A 23460-nucleotide genomic window follows, 5' to 3' on the forward strand; every position below is an offset into this window, starting at 1 on the left:
GATTGAGATAGAGAGATGATGGACATGAAAAGATATGAAAAGATAGAGATATACAGTAAAAGAGATATGCAAGTACAGCATAAGAACCCTGAAGCCGCTATTTCTACAAAATAAATGACTGCTTAATCCAAGATGATCAACATCACAAAATGGCATGCATCACAAAACCCAAAGTTATTTACCAGATCGATGTCCAACGGGCAAGTGTGTGCAGTCGAATCTCACGTATATTTAAAAGATAAAGCAAAAGTGATGCATGAAGCACCCTGAAACAGCATTGTGCACAACAGAGCAATGGATGACTGACTTTTCTTCTCCCCTTCTCTCTCCTCACACTCTGCCTTAGCACTTATATATACATGGAGCAAGAACAATCACAAAAGCCCCTCCCTTGACAAACTACCCATAATTAATAGATCGTTCAATATCTGGAAGTAATGGGAAATTTGCTGAGCTTTCATGATCTTTCGACACGGTGTAAAGTTTAACGACAATATTACAACTCGTCACTGTTCTACTCAATTCAACTTTGTGAATCAACATCTTCCCTCAACATTCACAAGACAGTGAAATATAACAAACAATTTGTTCCATATTAAATCACAAGTGTACAAGTGTTAACAACGCACTAAACCAACACATCACCCAAATGTAACTTGTAAAAAAAAATTGTGATAACATGTATATCATTATGGCGGATACGGAATGCGTGATCCTAAAGGTATTCTTTTTTTCGAAGCTCAGTTTCTCAGCAAATTTGATTAATGCGGCAAACATCACGAACCTTCAAAGACTTGATGCTTATTCCTTAGAAGTGTTTGAAGTCCTCCAAACTCACACTTCAGTTGTTTCAACATTTCACCATCCAGCAAGTTGGCAACTTCACCCAAAGTTAGGCTGCCTGTAAATACAGAGCAATGAGAAAAGCCCTACCATACATAACATGGACCAAAGAGAAGTTGTGATGATCAGTAATCATCTATGTAATAATATGAGTGTGGGTACATCAGTCCGTGTGTCATGCTCCTTTCCACCCATTGGTTGGACAACTGGTCTGACTCCACCCACAATTGTAACCAGAAAAAAATTATATGGCCGTCATTTTGGTGACATGTGAAGCCAAAGACATCTTTGGAGTTGTCATATTCACAATCGCCACGACCTCCCTATAAGTTTTCCCTTCAGTGTAAAATGAACAAAGGATCATCAAATATCGAAAAGGTTGGAGCCGATAGGCATCACGTCACAGGCCTTGTGAAGGCCACAGTAAATATAGGCCTCAGGCTTCAGGCCTCTGGTATTAGCTTATGGGCCAGTGCAATTGGAACCTATCCAAACTATGTAAGCACAATGCATTGTATATGCACATAGGCAGTGGGCATGTTCTTGCTTCAACCCCGGGTTATTTTTTGTATTTCAGGGAGTGAGCAAGATAGCGTTGTGTTGCCCATACACCACCCAAATAACTCTGGCATTCTCTTGAGCAAGGGCTTTTACCATGGAGGTTCTGCGGGTCCTTGCTATTATTTCCGACTATTTTCTCTTAAAGGACTCGGTACCATAAAACCCATGTCATTATAAAGGTCTTGCCAAGGAGTTACAGGAATCTCGTGAGATTGTGAAAGAGAACATCCATCGTTATTTCTTTTTAACGGTGTGTATATATATATACGCATCAGGAAGAAGACAATTGGTCTAGGGTTGTTTATTGGCACAATTAGGCTGCTCATGGTCACCTGAGAGTTTCAATTCTATGGGGTTTCCACAAATCTCATGGGATTGTGTGTTTGACAGGTAACCATGATGGGCCATGACATGTAGGAACCATGCTGTTGCTGTTTAGATGGTGGTTTCTGTGAAGTCGGTGATAGCATGATAGGGGAGGGGAAAGAGCTAAATATTCCAGTGTTTCGATGAGGTAATGAAATACATAATGATCGATGTGGGAATTCCCTTTTGCTTTCATCAATGGGAGGGGGGGGGAGTGGAGGACAGAGAGTTGGGGTTGGGAGGAGAGGGGCAGAGCAAAGACTGGACAGGGATGGGAGGGGTAGGTTGAAGCTTTGGGGGGTGGGTGGGAGTTAAGGACTTTTGGTGGTGGGGGAGATTGAGGAGTTGTGGTGGAGGGAGGCAGGAGGGGGTTTGAAGGGTTAGAGTGGGGAGAGGTTTGAAGCCTTTGGGTTGGGAGGAGGATATTGAAGACGGGTTTGTGAGGTTGGTGGGCGTTACAGACTTGAAGTCACATTTTACATGACATGGATGTTTCATGGGTCCCTGCTCGTCTGTAATATTACAGATGGAATATAACAAGCACAAGAATGTTTTTGTATGTCACAAACACTGTCCTATAACTTTTGAAACACTTTAATACAAGCCCTATAATCAGGGGTAAAAATAAATAAGTAAAAAGAATAGCAGACATTATATTAAATTAAATGTAAGGAGAGGAATAATAATAATAAGAAATTAAATGACAATATAGAAGTTAAGGCAATCATAGAATGCAATGTGGCTCCACCCCTTCCCACTGTCCATCCACTATATTGCACACAAATAAAAGCGAAAGAATATACTGGATTTCAAGAGGAAAGGTATTTTTGTGCCAAATATTATCTGGAATGTTTTAAATATTATCTGGAATGTTTTAAATACTCAGCAGGCCAAAAACATTAATTTAATGACCAATTTTGACCTATGACCAGAGCCGTCTTAACGCATGGGCACACTGGGCAGTTCCCCAGGGCCAGAGGATTTTCGGGGCCCTGTGAACAGAGCGCGCCACAACTAAATTATTTTATATAAGTAGCTTTGTCGAACAGAGTTTAATTCTTTCCAGGTGGACAATTCCTTGAGCAGAAATGAAGCATACCTATACAATTCTCTGCACAGAAATGTCGCAAATGTTTGTGTTGATTAATTCTTGCTCTAGCAATTTAATAATATGTTTAAACGTTTGTGTTAGTCAACATTTGTGTTGATTCTTGCTTTACCAATTAATTATATGTTTACTTTTACTGAAAGTTTTGGTTTTCATTTCAGTGGGTGGAAAGGTAGGGGCCCGTCCATTGCTTTGCCCAAGGTCGACAACGCTGTCAAGACGGCCCTGCCTATGACCCCTGCAAAATAAAAAAAAAAATAGGACACCAGATCAATGTCCACATACTTTCACCTGTAGGGTCGGTGGCATAATGGTTATGTCAGCATCCACTCTGAGTCTGGAGGACAGTGGTTCTAACCCTGACCAAGTCATACCAAAGACTTAAAAAATGGTACTATGTGCTACTTCCTTGCTTGTCACTCAGCATTTAAAAGGATAGTGCACTTTACAGCTGATATAAATGTGTGTGAAACAAACTGCTTAAGTAAATAAGAACAGTCATTTTGTAGTACCAGTCAATACTTTGTGTGTTCACCCTTTGCCTTCTTGAGTGTCATCACTCTTTTACCCATGCTTCCTGTATACAACTGAAACACTCTCATAGGAATATTGTGCCAAATATCCTGGAGTACATTTCACAGTTCTGTAAGGTTAGTTGGGTTCCTGTTGTTATTTTGTTTCCAGGTAATCCCATATGGCCTCGATGGGACTCATGTCCAAACTCTGGAGTAACCATTCCAACACTTGGAGCACACCAGCTGTAATCTTGTTCTGAAAATACCGTTTTACGATATTGGAATTGTGTTTTGGATCATTACCTTGTTGGAAAATGAATCCTCTTCCGATTAAAGGATTTCCAATAGGAACTGCAGTATCTGCTTGTACTCTTTTGTTAGTGTCCCATTGATTTTAACAGGCTTTCCAACACCAAAAGCTGATGTATAACCCCCCCAGACAGTCACAGAGCCTTCCCCGTGTTTAACAGTAAGCTGCAAACATTGTGTGTCGTAAAATTCTCCAGTTCTTCAGAATATGAAATGGCATCTCTTCGATCCAACAAGTTCAAATTTAGATTCATTAGATCAGAGTACCCAATTCCATTGTTCAGTCGCCCAATTTGGTTTTGCCTTGCAAATTTCAGTCTTTTCACCTTGTTCTTTGGGCTCAGCAGTGGCTTCTTTTCTGAAGTTCTGCTGTGGAGACCTGCTGCAATCAGCTTTCTGCGCACAGTTCTGGAGGATCTGTTAATGTTCAGGCCTCTCATTTAATTTGTCAGCGACTGACTTGATTTGTTCGATCACGTAAACTGAGGAACTTCAATCGCTCGTCTTGCCTTGTTGAGGTTCTTCTGGGTCTTCCTTGCCTTTTCTTGTATTGCACCGAGCCAGTTTATACCTCACACCATTGTAGAAGATCTTCAGTTTTTCTGCTATTTCTACCTCTGCCTCTGAAGGTGAACGGATGGAGGTTTTCACCCCAGTTTGTCTGGAAGCAGGATATCTTAAAAAGTTATGGATGGATTCAAACGAAACTTATTGGACAGGTATGGTGTGTGATAAGGGAAAAGTGGTTCGATTTTGGTGAAGATCCATATCCGGATCCGAGAAGTTTTAAATTTTTAAAGTTATTCTTTACCATTGAGAGATGTCAAAAACTTTATGCAGCAAACCCGCAAATATCATGGGTTCTAATATTGCAGGTTTCAACCAATTGCCGGCAAACTATTGTGTTCCAATTTTGTTATTGCGGGATTTAATTTCAACCAATCGCAATTTTTGAGCTGAGAGGAGTCATTGTTTGCATCCCATGCATGTACGATTGTCTCCCATTACGAGCATCGTGTCGTTTCTTATGCACTGCCTTTAATAGCACCCAAATGTTAAGTGATGGACAAAAACGCAAAAAAGGTTATGACGTTGTGAAAAGATAGAGTTGTTAGATCGGTTGGCTTGAGATGAAAGTGCGGCATCTATAAGCGCCCATTACGGGATCAACAATTGCAGGTAGAATCTTCACCATGGTTCTCTTCCTCATTCCAAAACCTTCATTTTCCAACTCTGTTTTTGAACATCCATTCTCAAACACCCAGTCACACCTTATTTTCCGACACCCGGATTCGAACCCCATTCTCATGCTTCATTCTCAACACGTAAGCACCCATTAAAATAAAAGAAAAAAAATCGACATTCTTCAATTCTTTACATACAGCCCAGTTTGGCACTACTTGCTGTCGCATGCGCAGAAGGTCAGGACGGACCCCATGCACACCTCACACTTGTTGACTCTGGCTCCCATATCCCGACTGAAACTGTGACCCTCGACACTCGCTCCCCTCCTGCTCCTCACACAGCCACGGCACTGGTGTTACCTCGTGGAGCAGTGACGTCCCTCGCGGAATGTATTTAATATGTCTCCAGCAATGGAGCAATCAGACATGGGGAGCGGAATGTCAAATTGAAGGCAGGCAAGGCAAAGAAATAAGTTAGGGAGCGATAGGATGGAGACGTAATTTGCAAGAATGAATGAATCACGAAGACGAATGGTATAACAAGAAATGAATCAGCAAAGCACAAAGGATAGTGAAAGAAGGAAAGTGAGTGGGCGAAGCGAAAGGATTGACAGAGAGAAGCGCTCAAAGAGAGAAGGATGAGAGGTGACTCGTGTTAATGCAAATAATAATAGTAATAATAATCGATCCCCAAGCAGAGTCCGTAACCCTTCAAGCTGCAAATCTTCGAATATCTCAATCTTTCTATGCCCATCTCCTTCAAAGGTTCTACACGCATCAATGTCCGGAGAGTGGGCCCGTCCTTCGGCCTCTCTACTCTGCCTTTCAGCACCCCCCCCACCCCCCGAGTTATGTTCGTAATGTACATGTAAATGGTAAATTAATTATCTAATCCTTATCGTTTTTTTCCATATTTTACCTATGACATTGAACTTGCACAAAAATCAACTAACGTAAAGGTCCCAGGAACGGAACCCTCATGCAAGTCGAGGACTGTCTGTATCCTGTTCATACATCCCATTCATGTTGCATCCACCTGTGCCCCAATGTCAGGACATCGCTCTTTTGCCTTCTGTTACCTTGTTATTCCATGAGCTTAAAGATATTCAAAATCATCATGTTCCATGCTCTACACAAGCGATCTGTGCTGCCAAAATATTTATTGGCGAAGATTACAATCCTAGCTGGGTCACTACAACAACGCAGGATACTTAACTGAGTGTGCAGGAATTTGGAATTTGTTCACGGTGCCGGTAATAGCTCGCCTACTCTTCACGGAGGACAGTGGGGGATCCTTAACATTTAACAATTAATGCTGGCAGATGTGAGGCTCAGTTTAATGTCCAACCAAAGGAAGGCACATACATTGAATTGCCCTACATACAAAAAACCAAGATGACAGTTTATAGCTGGTCGACATTCAAACCCAAACCAGACAGCACAGTGGCAAATGCACATACCTCTTGGCTATTCTGCCAATACCACTTAAGTGCACATGTATAAGTGTATACAAAACCAGAGTTGGTGTCAAAGCCACCCAATGCTCGCCTGTTTATACATTTATCGTTTTTAAAAGACAAGTTTAAAAATTAATATTTTTTTTATAAAGCATTGAAGTGAAGTCTGATCCAAATAATTTTAAAGCAATATATGTATTTGTATATTGTAATCAGTAAAAAGAGCGCAAGTGAGCACAATATATGCCCGAACAAGAAGGTATATACAGAATTGTGCTACGACATGGAAAACAGCATCCTGGTTGCCATGGCTACCACTTTAGATGACGAACGTATGTCGCGACACACCGTCTCCACAGTCTGTACCTATGTACCAAATATGAAACGTGAAAGTTGAAAACTTTGGGAGTTAGAGTGCGGACAGGAACGGATGGAAAACAGCATCCTGGTTGCCATGGCAACCACGTCACGACAAACCGTCTTCACAGTCTGTACCTATGTACCAAATATGAAACGTGAAAAGTTGAAAACTTTGGGAGTTAGAGTGCGGACAGGAACGGATGGACGGACGGAAAGATGGACGGACGACAGGTATCACATTATACGCCCCGATATATATAGCGGGCGTATAAAAAAACTAGTGTGGTAGATAAAAACATTAGAAAGGAAAAAATAACTTGCACCAAAAACTTTAACATTTTCACGCTCACGCCAGGGGTATCGCTCGAGCTCTCTGTTCTTCGAACAGGCGAGCTAAAAGTAAATAAGTAAAAAAAATGACCCTGGCGAGATCAGACTAATTCATACCTCCACGCTGCCAAGATTCTTCTGGGTGAACCTCACAAATTTCTTTGTTCTCTTGATTCTTGTTTGTTGGATTTGGAGCCACGAGTAAAGCTTCAAAGACTTTTGCAACAACTTGCTCAGTCAGCCTGGCTGGCAATCGAGTACAGTTTCTCACCCTCTCCTCTTTCTCTCTCGGTCGAAAACTTCCAGCCCAAGAACATGTTGATGATTTATTTCCAGGAAGGGGATGTTTTGTCTGCAGAATCCACAAATAATTAAACTCTGGTTTTCCTGTTATCTCAGCAGGTTGTCCATTAGTTTCTTCTTCTCTATTTTTCTCATCTTTGCAGTTAGAATCTATTGAGATCCTATTAATAGTCTCCTCTTCCTTCTCTGACTGCAATGGTGACAAATACTTCCTGTTACCACAATCATCAATGACCTTAGGTTTCCCAAAGGGAGAGTCTTGCACAAGATGTGCCCTTGCCATCTCCATTGGAGTTTCATCCAATTCCAAGGATTTGCTGCTATACTGTTGTGCATGAGTATACAGCTCAGTTCCTTGTGTCAAGCCTGAATCTTCCTTCTTAGCACAATGACGTGATGAAGGAGATCCAGCTCGATACTCGATGTACTGTGAGCGCCGTTGTTCCATTTCCTCTTCTTCATCCTCTGTGTAATTTCTCTGACGACCGATTTGACAAACCTGCAAGAAAATATGAAATTGTCATTTCAGAAACGAAAACGGTCGCAAGTTCAAACAACAGCTCTTCCACCATCAACAAAATTACACGTCCAGATATTTGCATGTCCAATGTGCATTGCCGTCTTTGGCTATGAATGGCACCCATTATCTCAACATAAGTTTCAAAAATGGTGATTACATGTATTACATACAAGATAAAAAGCAGATTTCAAAACAAACATAGAGGTAGTGGACAAAAAAAAAACCGGCAACACCTGAGTAAACGAGGGACACCTGGGTAAACGAGGGACACCAAGCAACGGCTTCCACACAGGTGTGGCCCATGTGTTAATTAAGCAAATAACATCCAAGGATGCTTTGGGTCATGAATAAAAATGCTGCACAGGCCTGGTTGCCTACAATTATGACTAGCATGGCTGCAAGAGACCACCCCCCCCCCCACGCCCCCAATGTTCCCATCCACAGAGCACGTGTGGTCACCCAATGGTTTGATAGGCATGACAATGATGTTATCCATAAATGATGCTATGTTATCCATATCAATTTTTTTTTTCATAATCCTCTTTATTCATTCTAATTCTTCCTTTTTCTTCTTTCATTTCTTTTACTCTTTATTCCTCTCTTTTGTAATCTATCTCTCGAAGGAGAAGTGAATTCTTGCAGAATTTTTTCTGTAAGGTTTACTTGGCTGCGCCTAGATGAGTTTGAAGGCAGTGGAGTGGCGGCTGAAACTCGAATGTTATCTCGGTTCCTCCTGATGACTCCATCTTTGCTCTTTACTTCTTTGGGTTACTTCTTGGTCTTCTGTTTCAATATGTCATGGCCTTCTCAGTCACCAGATCTGAACCCAATCGAGCATTATGGGAGATACTTGTATGATGCCTGAGGCAGCATTTTCCACCTCCATCAAACAGTAGTGAGTCGATTAACCTTGTTGAAGAATGGTGCCGCATCCCTCCTGCAGAATTACAGATGCTGGTGGACTCTATGCCACGGTGCATACAGGCCATACTGGCCGCATATGGTGGCCCAATGCTCTATTAAGTGACTTTACATTGGTGTTTCCATTTATTGTCCACTACCTGTACATCTAACTCGAGCGAAATCAATGATATGCCGTCACAAATCCCATTGCTTCCAATCTCAAGCAAAGTTGAAAGATGGCAAAACGTGCCACCTGGAATGACCCAATATCAAATTTTGAGTTTGAAAAAATAAAAATAAAAATAAAAATAAAAAAAACTTGTTTTGACCCCTGTGACCCAAAGTCGCCACACCCTGAGTCATGAACCGGAGGTCAAATCCCCCTCCCCCCAAAAAAGTTCCATATTTCATGCCTTTCCCAATGTTGATTGCATTTACAAAGCTTAATTTTAAAATGTGCCCATAATTGCATTTTTCGGCCCTTGCACCTTGCATTGATCCCTGCCTTTGCACCATCTTGCCATGTGGTGATCGTAACGACCAAATTTGGTGAATACCAAAACAACCGTTTAGTACATAGTGGGACAGACGGACGGACGAGACGGAGCCGATTACAATACTATTTTGGATTTATTTTTGTGCCAAACTATTTCCTTATCATAGATTTAGTTGTTAATGAGGAAGACGTGTATGGGGCATTCCATGTCAAGTGTACACACCCTCCCGACACTAATACCTCATTTTCTCCTCATATGTTGGTCATTTATTCACTTGGGTGAAAAAACTCAAAATACCAACTTTTAGATCTGTGGGCCCATTTTAGGGGCCCCCCAAATTTGGGTGCCTCCAGCTGCCCCATAATCTTTCAGAGGCAATATCGCAGGTTGTAGTGGTCAGATTTGGCTGATCTTGGTATCAAAATGCTCGTAAAAGTGAGCTCTTTCGAATCGCATAAAGTAAAATCACTCCGAAACAGTAATTCAAAAAGTTATCGTTTGGGGCGCCCTTTGACCTTGGGCCCCTGCTCCCCAGCCAAACTGATGGTCCCGATTTTTTCGTGTGAGAATACCCCTTCATATACTCCAACACCTCAGCATAAATGAAAATGGGATCCCAATGGGTTCACGCATGGCAAAGATTTATGTTGGGGGACTCGGGTGCTGGACACACAATACGCCACAATACATAGCACAATATTTGAACACAAGATTTCCAATACACTATATCAGTATATTGTACATAAATTTTCCACATGCACATGCAGGAACTGGAAGCGATACTAGTACGAGTAAGAGTTTTTCCGAGCATATTATAGTCAAGATTTTTTGTCAACCAATGTTTTATTTGACAGCTGTGTTTCTTTTTTATTGATTGTGTAGGTTCTACCTGTAGCACCTTTTGGTTCTACGGAAAGAAGTATATCAGAAATGTCTAACATGCAGTGATCTTCAATGTCAGGAAAAAAGAAACTATTTGTGGGCCCGTTTGGATGAAGAAAATTCACTTTCACTTCATGAGTGTCCTGAAAGGCTTCCATGATGCAGGCAAGCCACCATTTTCCATCATAGTGCACTGTGACATAACCTGAGAGTTTCCCGTTAAAAGTTGGTGTAGATTTTGAAATAGCTGACTCAATATGGTGTTCCTCGCTCAGGTTGAATTCGCGTACTTGAAGAGCAGTTTCAGAAATAGGAATGAAAGCATGAAGTTTTTGAGTTCCAGCTATGGTTTTGGCCGTTTTTAACCTTTCTTCGAGATTTCGTTCTTCCTCGTCATATGCCTCTTGGGTCCCGTAACCGAACTTCATTTCATTCAAATCATTTTCAGCAAAGGCGAAAATATATTTTGGAGAAATAATTTGACTGTCGTAAGGTCTACGCAGGCTCTCACATGTTGCTTCTCGTTTGACTGTACCTCCCACGCCATCTGAAGGGCCCTTGCCATGACTTGTGGCAAAAAATGCCATTCTGCATCAATACCATACTCTGATTTGTGACGACATAGGTTTATGAAGGCTTTGCAATTCTTATATTGGCCAGCGCAACCGTCTGAGAAATAGTAAAGTTTCTTTACATTTCCAAAGCTAGATTTCAAGTGTTGAATGAGCATTCTTTGGAAGAGGTGGACTGAGACAACGTCGTAAGTATTGCATTCTGATATAATCGTGAACGAATCGTGGTTTAATTTGCCATCGTCCGATTTGAAATAGTAAACCCAGGGGTGAATCGTCGCTTGAGAGCAGTTCCAATGGAATCCTTGGGCCCCATCCTGTACGACAAACGAATAGTTCTCTGAGACGTCTCCAATAATGACAAATTCTCCTTCACCAATTTCGTCTTTCTTATTTTTCAGAAACTGAGATTGGGCCTTGGCAATGAAGTCGTGTCTCACTAATTTCACCGCACGTTCACAGAATTGATTAATGAATTCTTCCAAAGGCAGGGCCATGGAGCTCAGTTCAGATCTGTCGGTGGATGTCCACCGTTTAAACTGAATTTCATCAACATCCTCTAGTTCATAAGCACTCAGTAGCTCGGTTTTGAAGTCTTCAATTGATGGGCAACTTTCACAAGTTCTAAAATAACATGCCGGTTGTGCTGGGTTACAAACTATGCGTGCTATCACATGATGATGGCTCGGAAGTTCGGCTATCTGTGGCATTTTGGAACCAAACATGAGTTTCACATTTTGATGTATCGTACATACACGTACACTGTGTGTACCGCCTGAACCGGCCAGGACACACTCCGAGGGACGGAGCATGGCGAACTTCACGAATCCAACTTTCAAGCCAGGGGTCTTCTCTTTGAATTTCTGAAACTGTTCCTTGAGATTGTTTAGTACCAGGCACTTTTGAATTTTGTCTTTTCCATGTTCATTCCTGACCACCACAAAGTCCTTTTTTCCCAGCATTATTCGGCTGACTTCATCACTTCGGTAAAATTCGGTTGCGGCGGATTTCACTTCGTCAGGCAATATTTTACCCTGTTTGGGATTTGGAGACGATCGCATACCATTTTCTTTCTCTAAATTTTTGGCTTGCACAGCCATTTGGGAGCAACTGAATTCACTCATCATCCCTCTGATGCTGATATTCCCAGCAAATATTGTCAGCATACGTATTTGCTCTGAACGGCTCGAAACAACGTATTTTTCTTTCAGGCTTTTGATCACCTCTGGCATGCAGTTTTCATCACATTTTGATGCTGTATTTTGTGTTTTCTCCGCAGTGCTTGGTCCAGCAACTAGTTCTAATTTCTTTCGCACAGAATCTTCCACTTTACATCACTTTTCAGGAATGTACCCTGGGTTCTTTTCCGCTTTTCGTTTGTCGAATGAGCTGTCGCCTATCATCGATAACGACTGGTTTAATAGGTCAACTTCTGCTTCTTGCTCAAAAACCTCCTCATCCTCATCTGTCGAAATAGATTCTGCAATGCCTTCGATAGTACCTTCTGATGATAATTTCGAACTGGTCGAAGATTATTCTTCAATACGCTCTGGTGACAACTGAGAAAGTTTTTTTTCTGCACGAAGTACAAAGTCTGTCATCTTTTTTCACCTTTGAAGAAAATTTCATCAATATATCATTTCACACATTGCGAAGATCTTTTCGTTGTTTCGTTTTATGGCAGTTGAACGGATCGCAACAGTATTTTCGGAACTCCTTTCGATCTTCAGTCACCATGCTTACTGCAAAATATGCAAAAACTGAGATTACCCCATTTATAACTTAATTTTATGATGGTTCTACAAAAAATGTGCACTTAAAAAAAATCAATAGACACAATAGGCAGAATAATTTTTCGCAAATGATGCAATATATATATATATATATATATATATATATATATATATATATATATATATATATATATATATATATATATATATATATAATAGTCCAGAGATGATGTTTGTCAATTTCAGACATAAAGTCGCCTGCCAGCAGGTGACGTCATTGGAACGATGACGGCAAACGTCACCCAATGTCGAATCAAGAATTAGTTATATGTGGACCCCGAACAATAAAACCATAATCACACTTGAACCCATTGAGATCCCATTTTAATTTATGCTGAGGTGTTGGAGTATATGAAGGGGTATTCTCACACGAAAAAAAATAAAATAAAAATCGGGATCATCAGTTTGGCTGGGGGGGGGGGGCGGGGGCCAAGGTCAAAGGGCGCCCCAAACTATAACTTTTTGAATTACTGTTTTGGAGTGATTTTACTTTATGCGATTCGAAAGATCTTGCTTTTACGAGCATTTTGATACCAAGATCATCCAAATCGGACCACTACAACCTGTGATATGGCCACTGGAAGATTGTGGGTCAATCGGGGGCCTAAAATGGGCACCCAGGTCTGAAAATTGACACAATGTTTTACCGTGGATACAAACACTTGCACAAAAAGAGTGAAATCTGAGACGGTGTCAAAATGTCGCTGAAAAATGTGTACACTTGACATGGAATGCCCTGTATGTTCTTGGGTAAAAAAGAAATGTGATGTGGAATTTGGGTGCTATTTCCTTGGATAGTATCATAATGGATTTAGTCCACCATCTCCACTCAGTTTTTCACATTGCAAATCGTTTGCAGTGGACCCACATACTACCTATAGCTCGTTAAACAGCACTTCCAAAAATAAAAAAAATTAAAAAGGTCTTCGTGAAATAGTTTGCAACAACACTCCTGTACAATGTTGCAATGATTGTGATGAAAAATACAAGCTAACCCACGAATTGTCCCATCATCGATAGCATACACGTTTCGTAGACGGGATGCGCATCGTGTCTTCTTCCACGTGAAAGCCACAAATGGTGCCAACTTCTGCGACGAAGTCCAGGTACTCGCGATACTGGCCATTGCTGCTTTGCCTTCGAATGTACTTGCCAGTGAAGTCATGGTAACAGCAAGGAAGCACAAAGTATTTACAGGAATGGGATGATCTGCGGGAGGAAATAAGAAAATAAAACAGAAGAGCAAGACAAAGAAGGGGCAGGGAGAGGGGGTGATAACCTTAAGCATGTACATTTGTAAAAATTATACACACCATGAAAACTTTCTCAGAAGCATTACTGAAAAGCATAGGGTTGTTTATGGCTCAGTTGGGTGACAAACATTTGAGCATAAAAATGGAAGTATATTTGTAATGATCATCATCATGATTTTATTGACATGTATGTCAACCTGACTTGGTGAGTCAGGTTGTTTCGTGCATATTGCCTTCGTGGTTTGAAGTGTACATATGAACAGAGCTGTGATGATGGAACAACTACACAAGATGTACAAAACCACCCAGGTGGGCAAAGTTTCATCGTAGGAGGAGGAGGATGAGGCAGAAATTGTGACTCAGGGGAGCAACAAATGAGACAATATGGAGAAGCTACTGCTCAAGACAGGCAAACCTCGACCCTATTTCGATCTTTCCTGAGTTATAGTAATACATATAACAACTATTTCTTGTTTTCACCCACCACGGGATCATACTCGTAGTAAAGAGGGTAATTATGTTCTAATGGCAGATGATTGTCGTATTATGACGACAGTGATAAAAACATGATTTAACCATTTCATTCCATTATGATTTGTACTGTTCAACCTTTGATCTGTTTATGTTTGATTACCTTTGTGACTTCGCAAGCACATAATGATATATTCCTTTATTTGTGTCTGCAGTTTCAGTTGTATTAAAGGGAGCAGTCAAGAACCTCCTGTGCCTTTGCCCGTTCGTGACAATCTTCGTACGACGCATTGAAACTTGCTAGTGGAATTACACTACGTGTTAAGTGAACGCTACGCGTTAACTGATGCCAGTGCATACCCGCCTGCTGTCCTGCTTGAGCATTATCTTCTCTTTCACTAAGCCTAGATGCGCTTGGGGCCAACGTGGGGATTACTACATGTTTCGTATTATTATTGCCATATGATAGTACCATTCTTATTATTGTTGTAAATATTATTAGTGTTAATTAATATATACTTTGTTGCAATGTTATTGTTTTTGTTATACATTTTGTGATTAAAATGCCATTCCATGGTCGAAGGACGTATTAAGCTGCTATGTATACCTTAACATGACGTACATTTAAAACATCAGGATTTCAACGGATTTCTTTGTAGTGTAGTCGAGTCTTAAAGAGTCTATAGGATCTACAGTCTGTGGGTTTTTTTGCGGTCTTTTGGGTCCTCAGGAACATTTGTGACTTTTGGGTCCTCACGGACTTTTGGGTCATCTGGGTCTTTTGGGTGTTAAAGGGTCTTAAAGTTTAAAGGGGTCTGAGCAATCTAAAAGGTACATTCCAATAGTGCGTAATTAATAGACTAGTATCTCTCTCTCTCACACACACACACACACACACACACACACACACACACACACACACACACACACAGACACACACACACACACACACACACACACACACACACACACACACACACACACACACACACACACACACACACACACACACACACACACACACACACACACACACCAGCAGCTTTTTGCACTTTTAGTTCAGGCTGATAAAATACATTTTCACCTTCAGGAGTGAGATTAATGAGAGGTATGGCTTTCAATTAAAATTACCTGGCTGCAATGACAGGGATCCAAGGTGTAAGCTCATCTGAGTGGTTTCCTATCAGCCAGTCTGCCTCTGGAAACAAAGACCCATCTCCAGGAGTGATGGTGCATTCCTGTGGTAGAGACCATCAGGGAGGGTGGGTGGTGGGGGGGGGTGGGAGAAGTGATGTGTAGATGTTTTACAGATTTCAGATTTGTTGCTTTGTCAAAAAGCTGCAATATTATTCAACGATGGATACATTTTAGTCAGGTCAGGCCAGATTAGATCTGTGACTTGCTTCAGGTACCATGTAAACCTGTTCATAACCTGTTTCATGGTCGGATTGTTGGCGACTAAACCGTCTTCCCCACCAGGTTTCTTGGTGAAGAGGGTGTATGATATGGACACCCAGCAGGATTAAAAGCAAAACCTGTCAAAGGGCGGAGGAGCTCCTTGTGACGGCCATCCATATCTAGTGCCCAACTGTGTCTGCGGACGTCCTCCTGCAGTTGGGTTACATTATTTTAGGAGGTTGGTGGCAAGATTTGCACTCCAGCCTCCGCAAAACACAAGAAAAATGCAAATAAAATTGAAAACCCACTCCGTGGGAGTACCTCCTGTTCAGCTGCTCTTCTCAGGGCAGCTCAACGGATGACGGGATTGGGGCTTAAGCCTTCGGGACACCCCACTCTTTGATAGGAGGAAAACCATGGGGTAACCTTCCCAGGTCAGATTGCGGTAGTGTGTGTAGGTGTGGTGCTGAAGTGTCGTCCGCCAGACGGCATCTCCTTGGGTTAACCTGAGGCAGTCTCTTCAGGTGGTTGCCTGGAAGATCCTATCCATAATAGAGGATGATCACCTGTCTGTTATCATCTGAGCTCAAGCGTTTGGACATCGGTATTGCAGCATTCTCTGAGGTTCAGAGACCGGATAGTGGCGAGATCATGGCGGGTGGTTACACCTACTATTGGTCTGGTCGCTCTGATGGTTACCATGCCCAAGGAGTTGCTGTAGCTGTGTCCAATAAACTGACTCCAAGGATAATTGAGGTAACACCAATCAACAAGCGTATTGTGAGACGAAGGATTAGTCACTCCTTGGGTGTCAATTCCCTGGTCTCTATGTGCTCTTACTGACGCGAGTGATCTCACCGTGAAGGACGCATTCTATGCCATATTCGAGTCTGTGGTTGATCAGTGCCCCAGGTGAGATACTCTTCTAGTCTTGCGGGATTTCAATGTATCAACTGGAACTGATAGGGATGGTTATGAGACATGTGTTTGTCCCCATGGGTCTGGAACTGTGAACCAGAATAGCACTAAGTTCCTTGACTTTGCAAGAAGTCATGGACTTAGGGTAGCCGGTACATGGTTTCAGTGCTCACAGGCTCATCGTTGGTCTTGGTATTCCAACGCTGGTGGTGTGGCAAAGGAGGTTGACCATATCCTCGTTGATGGTCGCCGAAGGATGATCCAGAACTGCAGGGTCTACCGGAGTGCTCAGTTCCTCAATACCGATCACAGGCTTGTGGTAGCAACTCTGAAGTTGCAGCTTAAATCGGGAAGAAGGTACGAACCCAGTCTGGGCTGGGGGTTGGCAAGCTCAAGGATGAGAGGGCAGCTGAGGAGTTTGCGAACAGACTGAGTCAGGATTTGGGGGGTCTGGGTGCTTTGGGGAATCCTGAAGAGTTGTGGAGCGGTTTCACGACCAACATCCTTGACGATGCCGGTGGATGTCTTGGAACTCACCGGAGGGCGAAGAAGAATTTTGTCTCTCAAGGGACACTGAATAGGTGGATAAGGAGGCCTATGTGTGAGGAATCTTTGGTGCCAGGTCTCTGGTGTTCCTTTCAGGTCCCATTGGTACCAGGTCCCTGGTATTCCTTTCATTCAAGCTTCTGGGTCTCACCATCTGCCATGATCTTTCCTGGGAAAGCCACATTTCCAAGCTGGCCTCCAAAGCCAGTCGCCGACTGGGCATTCTCCATCTCGTGGGGCGGCTTAGCCCAAATATTCAAAAGAATTGTGCATTTTGTGATACAAGTACCAAATTTGGCACAAATGTACATTAATATCTTGCGAACATTTTCAGATATTGGGCCACTTGAAATTCTCTCTTCATGTCCGCCATATTGGATTTCAAAATGACCGCCACTTGAAATCTACATTTGCTCTCATCTCTGGACGTAATGCAGCTATTGACTTGATTCTGGTATCTAAATGTATGTTTTTGGTGGCAAGGAATCCAATGGTACCATTTTCAACTTCATATTATCTATCACAGTCTGTTATATAATTTTATTTGGAAATTATCAAGGCAAATATTGGATTCAACACAATACTTTGAAAAGAATGTCTTCTTCTGTAAATATAAATAAATAAATAAAAACTATACTAAATCACAAGTAACAACTCAGACAAGCTCATATATACTGGCAGTCTAAAATATAAATTCATATCCCATTAGGAAACAAAGTGACCCATTCATTTGTGTTTTTCATATGCATATTTTATGTAACATTACATTCATATTGTCAATAAATACCAAACATGCATAATCCCCTTTTCCTAGACCCTTGAAGCCATCTTTTGCATCAAAGACCTTTGAAGAGTATGCACAACAGATCTTCATCCCATATATGTCCACGAAGCTGCAAACCGTGTCAAGCCTGGATCTGGTCTGGGATACTTACCTTGCTGATTCACTGAAAGGTAGTACACGTGCAAAGCGGGGACAAAGTGTGCGGAGACGTGTGGTGGCTGCCGCAGCCATACCACGAAACTGGCAGAACTTCCTACGAGTGGACAGCAACAAGACCGAGCTGTTCAGGTTCCTCTCAGCAGCTCTCATGGAATGGTTTGACCAGGAGGACAAGCAACTCGTCATTACTGATGGAGAGGCAGTACTCAGCAAGCCACTACTGCCAGATCTGACCTCACTCGCCCCATGTAACCATGAAGAAGCTGACAGTCGGATGTTGCTGCATGCATCTCATGCAGTCCAGCATGGACACCATGCAATACTCATCCGGACTGTAGACACCGATGTTGTGGTGCTGGCAGCGTCCCTGGCACAGGAGTTGCAACCAGAAGACAAACTGTGGCTGGCATTCGGAACAGGCCAGAGTTTCCGACACCGAGCAGCACATGAAATAGCAGCTGGATTGGGACGAGAGAAGGCTCGTGCACTGCCAATGTTCCACGATCTAACTGGATGCGACACTGTGTCTAGTTTTCATAGACATGGCAAGAAGACTGCGTGGACAGTCTGGACGGTACTGCCAGAACTCACTGAGGCGCTGCTGCTGCTGTCCTCTGCACCTCGTGACATACCAGACGATGCAATGCGCATCATCGAGAGGTTCGTGATCCTGTTGTATGATCGAACCAGCAAATGCACAGACATTGACAAGGCCAGGAGGAAACTCTTCGCAAGGAAGAACAATGTGCAGCTCATCCCTTCAACAAAGGCAGCTCTGGAGGAACATGTCAAGAGGGCAGTGTATTAAGGTGGACATATGTGGGGTCAGATATTGCTGCCAGCACCAGAGCTCCCTCCACCAACCAACTGGGGTTGGTCAAGGACTGGAGAAGGACAGTACACACCTTACTGGACCAGGCTAACTGAGGCAGCTCACAGCTGCATTGAGCTGGTTTCTTGCAAGTGCAAGAAAGGGTGTGTGAGGCGCTGCAAGTGCAAAAGGCTGCCCTTCAGTGCACAGCCCTCTGTGTGTGTGAAGGGGACTGCACATGACGACGAGTCAACAACATACATGTACTTGTGGCAATGCTGAACTTGTTAACATTACACTGTTTATGTACACGTATCTTCAGTACCGTATATACCTAGCCTCAGATACCAGTACACCTAGCCTCAAATACTAGACCATGCAGCATGTCAGTATTATACCTAAGACATTTACAGAACTAAGATATTCTTTTCAAAGTATTGTGTCGAATCCAATATTTGCCTCGATAATTTCCAAATAAAATTATATAACAGACTGTGATAGATAATATTAAGTTGAAATGGTACCATTGGATTCCGTGCCCCCAAAAACATACATTTAGATACCAGAATCAAGTCAATAGCTGCATTACGTCCAGAGATAATAGCAAATGTAGATTTCAAGTGGTGGCCATTTTGAAATCCAATATGGCGGACATAAAGAGAGAATTTCAAGTGGCCCAATATCTGAAAATGTTCGCAACATATTAATGTACATTTGTGCCAAATTTGGTGGTTGTATCACAAAATGCACAACAGGTTTGCTATGCTGCTACACTAATCATGCAAAGTCCTTCCTTGGCACACCTGAGCTCCAAACCACAAACAAAGTTTTTGTCTGCAGCCAGATGGAGAACTGCTCTCCCCTCTGGGCTGGTGCTCCCACCTCACTCCTTTTTTGGTTTCATGCTGTGGAAACCAAGGCATTTAAGATCATTGGTATCTCCTGTGATAAGGCTAAATCTTTTGGTCTCTCACTCTCTCAATGCAGGCAGGTCGGTGGTCTTTCTGTCTTCTACAGTCTCCTCTTAGGCCTCGCCCTCCCTGCTCTGCCTGAGATATGTCCCCCCCCCCCCACCATATCTCCACAGGGTGCTTAAGGTCCACCAGCAACCCCCTTTTGGTAAAACTCCCAACATCAAGAATCACTGCTCACCTCCACTCATTTGTTCCTCATTTTTCCCACCTGTGGAACCAACTTCCAGACTTTATTCAATCTCATTCTTCCCTCCAGGTCTTCAAGAAAGCTGTTCACCACTATCTCAAATCATCCCCCATCCAAAAACATGATCTTTTCTGCACCCGTTAAACCACCCTCACTCCTCCTCACCCCCCCCCCCAACCTCAACAATACAATTTTGCTCCTGTATCCATCTTGTCCACCCCTTGAGTTCCCCCCAAGTCTGTCTCAATCTATTTTCTCCCTCTGCTCTGCTGCTGGCATGTCCCTCTTCTACTTCTGTTACTTGTGTTATGTCATTATCCGTTCTCTGTTCTCGCTCTTCCACGAGCTTGACTGTGGATACAAAAGAAGAAGAAGAAAAAAAAAAGAATGCTGCATGTGGTTTGTATCATACCTCAAAATCAAAACCAGTCTTGGAGGCTTTGAAAATGCCAAATAATACATACAAGCTGAACAAGGTTGAGTAAAGTATGTTTACATCAAAGCAAATTCTTCAATTGCTTCAATCTCATTGTACCCACCAGGGCTTCAAGGCAGCTCTTCACCATCACCCCAGATATTCTATCACCAACCATGATCTTTGCTACCCCCATTAAGCCTCCCTCCCCACCCCCCCCACGAAACCCACCCCTTTCTTGGTTTCCATTTTTCCTTCCACTGCTGTGATTGAGGGTTTGCGGCTGTGTTCATCTTGTTCACACCCCCCCCACAAACCACATTCTTCCCGACATCAAATATTTCTCCAAATGTCCCTCTATTTTGTCCCTTAACCCAGCGATTTGTGTGCCCCCCCTTCTTATTCTACTGTTCTTTTTCGCTCTGTTCTGTGTTCTAGATCCTCCACGAGCCTCGACAATGTATATAAACAAACAAACAAAAAACAACACATTTTTCATTTGACAAGTTCCACAGAATATCTTCGAATGTGTTGGGTGCAGAGTGAGGTCTTTTCCAAAGGACATGTTTCGAGACAAGCTCCAGATCTACATGCTTTGAGATTATCCCTTGGAAAAGCAAGGTAACTGGTCAAGACATCCTGACATATTTTGTATTATGCCTTCTGTTGTATTCATTTGATTCGTCAACATACCAAAATTGTAATTGACGAGTACGTGCCCGTATGTGCGTGGCTGTATGTGCAGAAAAAAAAACAACTTTCAAACCGCGAGCCAGAAACAACCACCACACAGGCCGTTCCTTCGCTCTCGCGTGCCCGTTCGTGCGTAGCCTGGAAGTTCGCATATCGCAGTTATGATTATTCGCAGTTTAGTTTTAATGGCCAATTATTCAATTAGCGCCAACGTATTTTGCCTTTTCACAATGTCATCGCAAGGAAAAACACAAACAGAAGAGAAAAAAATAAATACCCTCCTCCCCCCCAAAAAAACTTTCAAACAACACACGGGCCATTCCTTCACTCTCATAAACGACGACTGGATTGGGGCATTGTGTTTATCTATAAATGCACATAAGAAATCGAGAAAGTATTTGAATACACGAAGTCATCACTTTCCGGAAGTCCGTACGTTGTAACCCGTAATGGGGAACACAGCTGAGGTTCTCTTCCCCATCAGCCATGCCCACGCAGCAACGTGTCCTGTCATTGGTTGGTAAATAAATGGCCATAACTTGGGAAGCACTTGTCCGATTAATGTCCCCAGGCAATATACCTGGCAAGTTTCAATTAGATCGGACCAGTGGTTGTCGAGAAACAGCGGTCCGTCTCACACACACACACACACACACACACACAACCTGGAATTATAGAGAGATGAAAATAAAATAAAATAAGAAAGAACTACCTTTGGCTCATGTATTTATGATGTACATGTGAAAGGAAAAGGTGGGGGGTGTCCAATTGAGAAAAGGAAGAGAAGCTGGGAAAAAGCAGTGCAGTGGGAAAAAAAGAAAAAGGACAATGAGAAGAAATGGGAAGGAAGGTTGAGGATAGGGGATTAAGAGGAGGGACCAAGGCATGCAGAACATGGGCAGAGAAGAGATGGGGTGGGGGTCAAAAAGTCTGCCATTACAGCACAAGTACCAAGAGCAAGAATTGCTTTGCAATTTTGTATCCCACATCGGTGATATTGTTACGGTTCTATGAACCGTATGCATACAACATACAGTTGTCCCGAGTCAGTTATTCCATTAATATACGTGTAGTTAGGTCCCTACCTTTTGTTTAGTGGGAAAGCAAGGGGGTGCGTTGCGATGGGCTATTAGTAAGGATTAATAAATCATTTTCCCCTCCATTCCACTTCCCACTCTTCCTCTTTTCACTGCTGAGGTAAATTTTCCTTGCTTGCTACCCTCGTCTCGCTTACCACAGCGTGACAATCCACAGTGAGTGCTTTCATCTCGCTTGCTAACCTCGTTTCACTGGCCACAGCGTACCACCGTCTACCCAGTGACTCGTTTTCAGAGGCAAAATCCTGACGTTCGGCTGGACACACATGATAAGCTACACCGCCAACCATCTTCAAGGCCAGACGTGGGCGGGCCAGGCCGGCCTCTGGCTGAAACGCCACTCAGAAAGGTGGACCATGACGTCAGGTTTTGGCAAGGCTCCTCCCCGACCTCGGGGTTCTAAAAAGTGCGGACCTCCGTGTAGTTTGTTAGTTGGGAAGAGAATTGGAAGAGTTGGGAAGAGAGTTGGGAGAGTTCAGTAGAGAATTGCAGGTTGGTTGAGAAGAGAATTGCAAGTTGGTTGGATGAAGAATTGAGAGAGGTTTTTGAGTATTGAGAAGGAGTAAGGAGAATTGAAGGAGAGAAGGAGTCATTGAGAGTGAGTGTTCCTGCCACTTATCTCCGACCTCATGACCTCGACAAACGGCCTCTTGCCTGGTCTTGCCTGCTGCTCATCTCTCGCCCCCCCCCCCTTTGGACTCCGCTCTTCTCCACTCGAGCCCCTCCTGCAGACACGATCTCCACACGTACGGTTGTGGCCGAACAACTCAACCATTGTCGGGTGCCACACCACGGAGCATCCCTCCCCCGAAACGCTCAGGTACTGAGAAACTGTAACCTCCCCCCTCCCTGGCTGCAAAAGTCCCTTTCACAATTGGGTTTACTTTGTTGAGTGTGTGTCTGAGAGTGTTGGCGCCTGTCCGTTAAGTAAGCCTGTGTAAGATCTTTTATTGTTGTGATTGTTGCTTTTATTAATCTCGCGCCAAGTCTGCACTGTGTCTGCTTTGTAAGTTGCTTGTAAAATTGCCGCATCCCACACCTCTCTCATCTTTCCCTGCATTACACCCCCAATAAACCTTTGTTGTGCCACATGCTTTTCCTTGCTTATTATAAATAAATAATTGTTGTAGAAATGTTCCCAGCTCACCTTTGTCTTTTCTCTCATTGGTCCAGCATGGTTCAGATCTTAGTCTAGCCGGGTCTTTATTCCCAACAATCCGTTCCTTCCAGCTGGTACGTCCTTGGCAGTGC

General features: G+C 42.9%; 1 protein-coding gene across 3 annotated transcripts in view; it reads right to left on the reverse strand.

Moving 5' to 3' along the window:
- Nucleotides 1–23460, reverse strand: part of TRMT44 (tRNA methyltransferase 44 homolog) — a 48170-nt gene that overhangs the window by 2045 nt on the left and 22665 nt on the right. For all 3 annotated transcript variants that reach the window (XM_085848339.1, XM_085848340.1, XM_085848338.1), the window contains 4 exons: nt 15359–15465; nt 13529–13712; nt 7151–7835; nt 785–901 (listed from right to left, as the gene is read on the reverse strand). In XM_085848339.1, the coding sequence (XP_085704465.1) occupies nt 785–901; nt 7151–7835; nt 13529–13712; nt 15359–15465 (1093 nt within the window). The remainder of the gene's footprint in view (nt 1–784; nt 902–7150; nt 7836–13528; nt 13713–15358; nt 15466–23460) is intronic.

The sequence above is a fragment of the Eptatretus burgeri genome, chromosome 12 (genome assembly GCF_056783735.1).
Source record: "Eptatretus burgeri isolate ZD-2024b chromosome 12, Ebu_testis_v1, whole genome shotgun sequence".
Classification (NCBI taxonomy): Eukaryota; Metazoa; Chordata; class Myxini; order Myxiniformes; family Myxinidae; genus Eptatretus; species Eptatretus burgeri.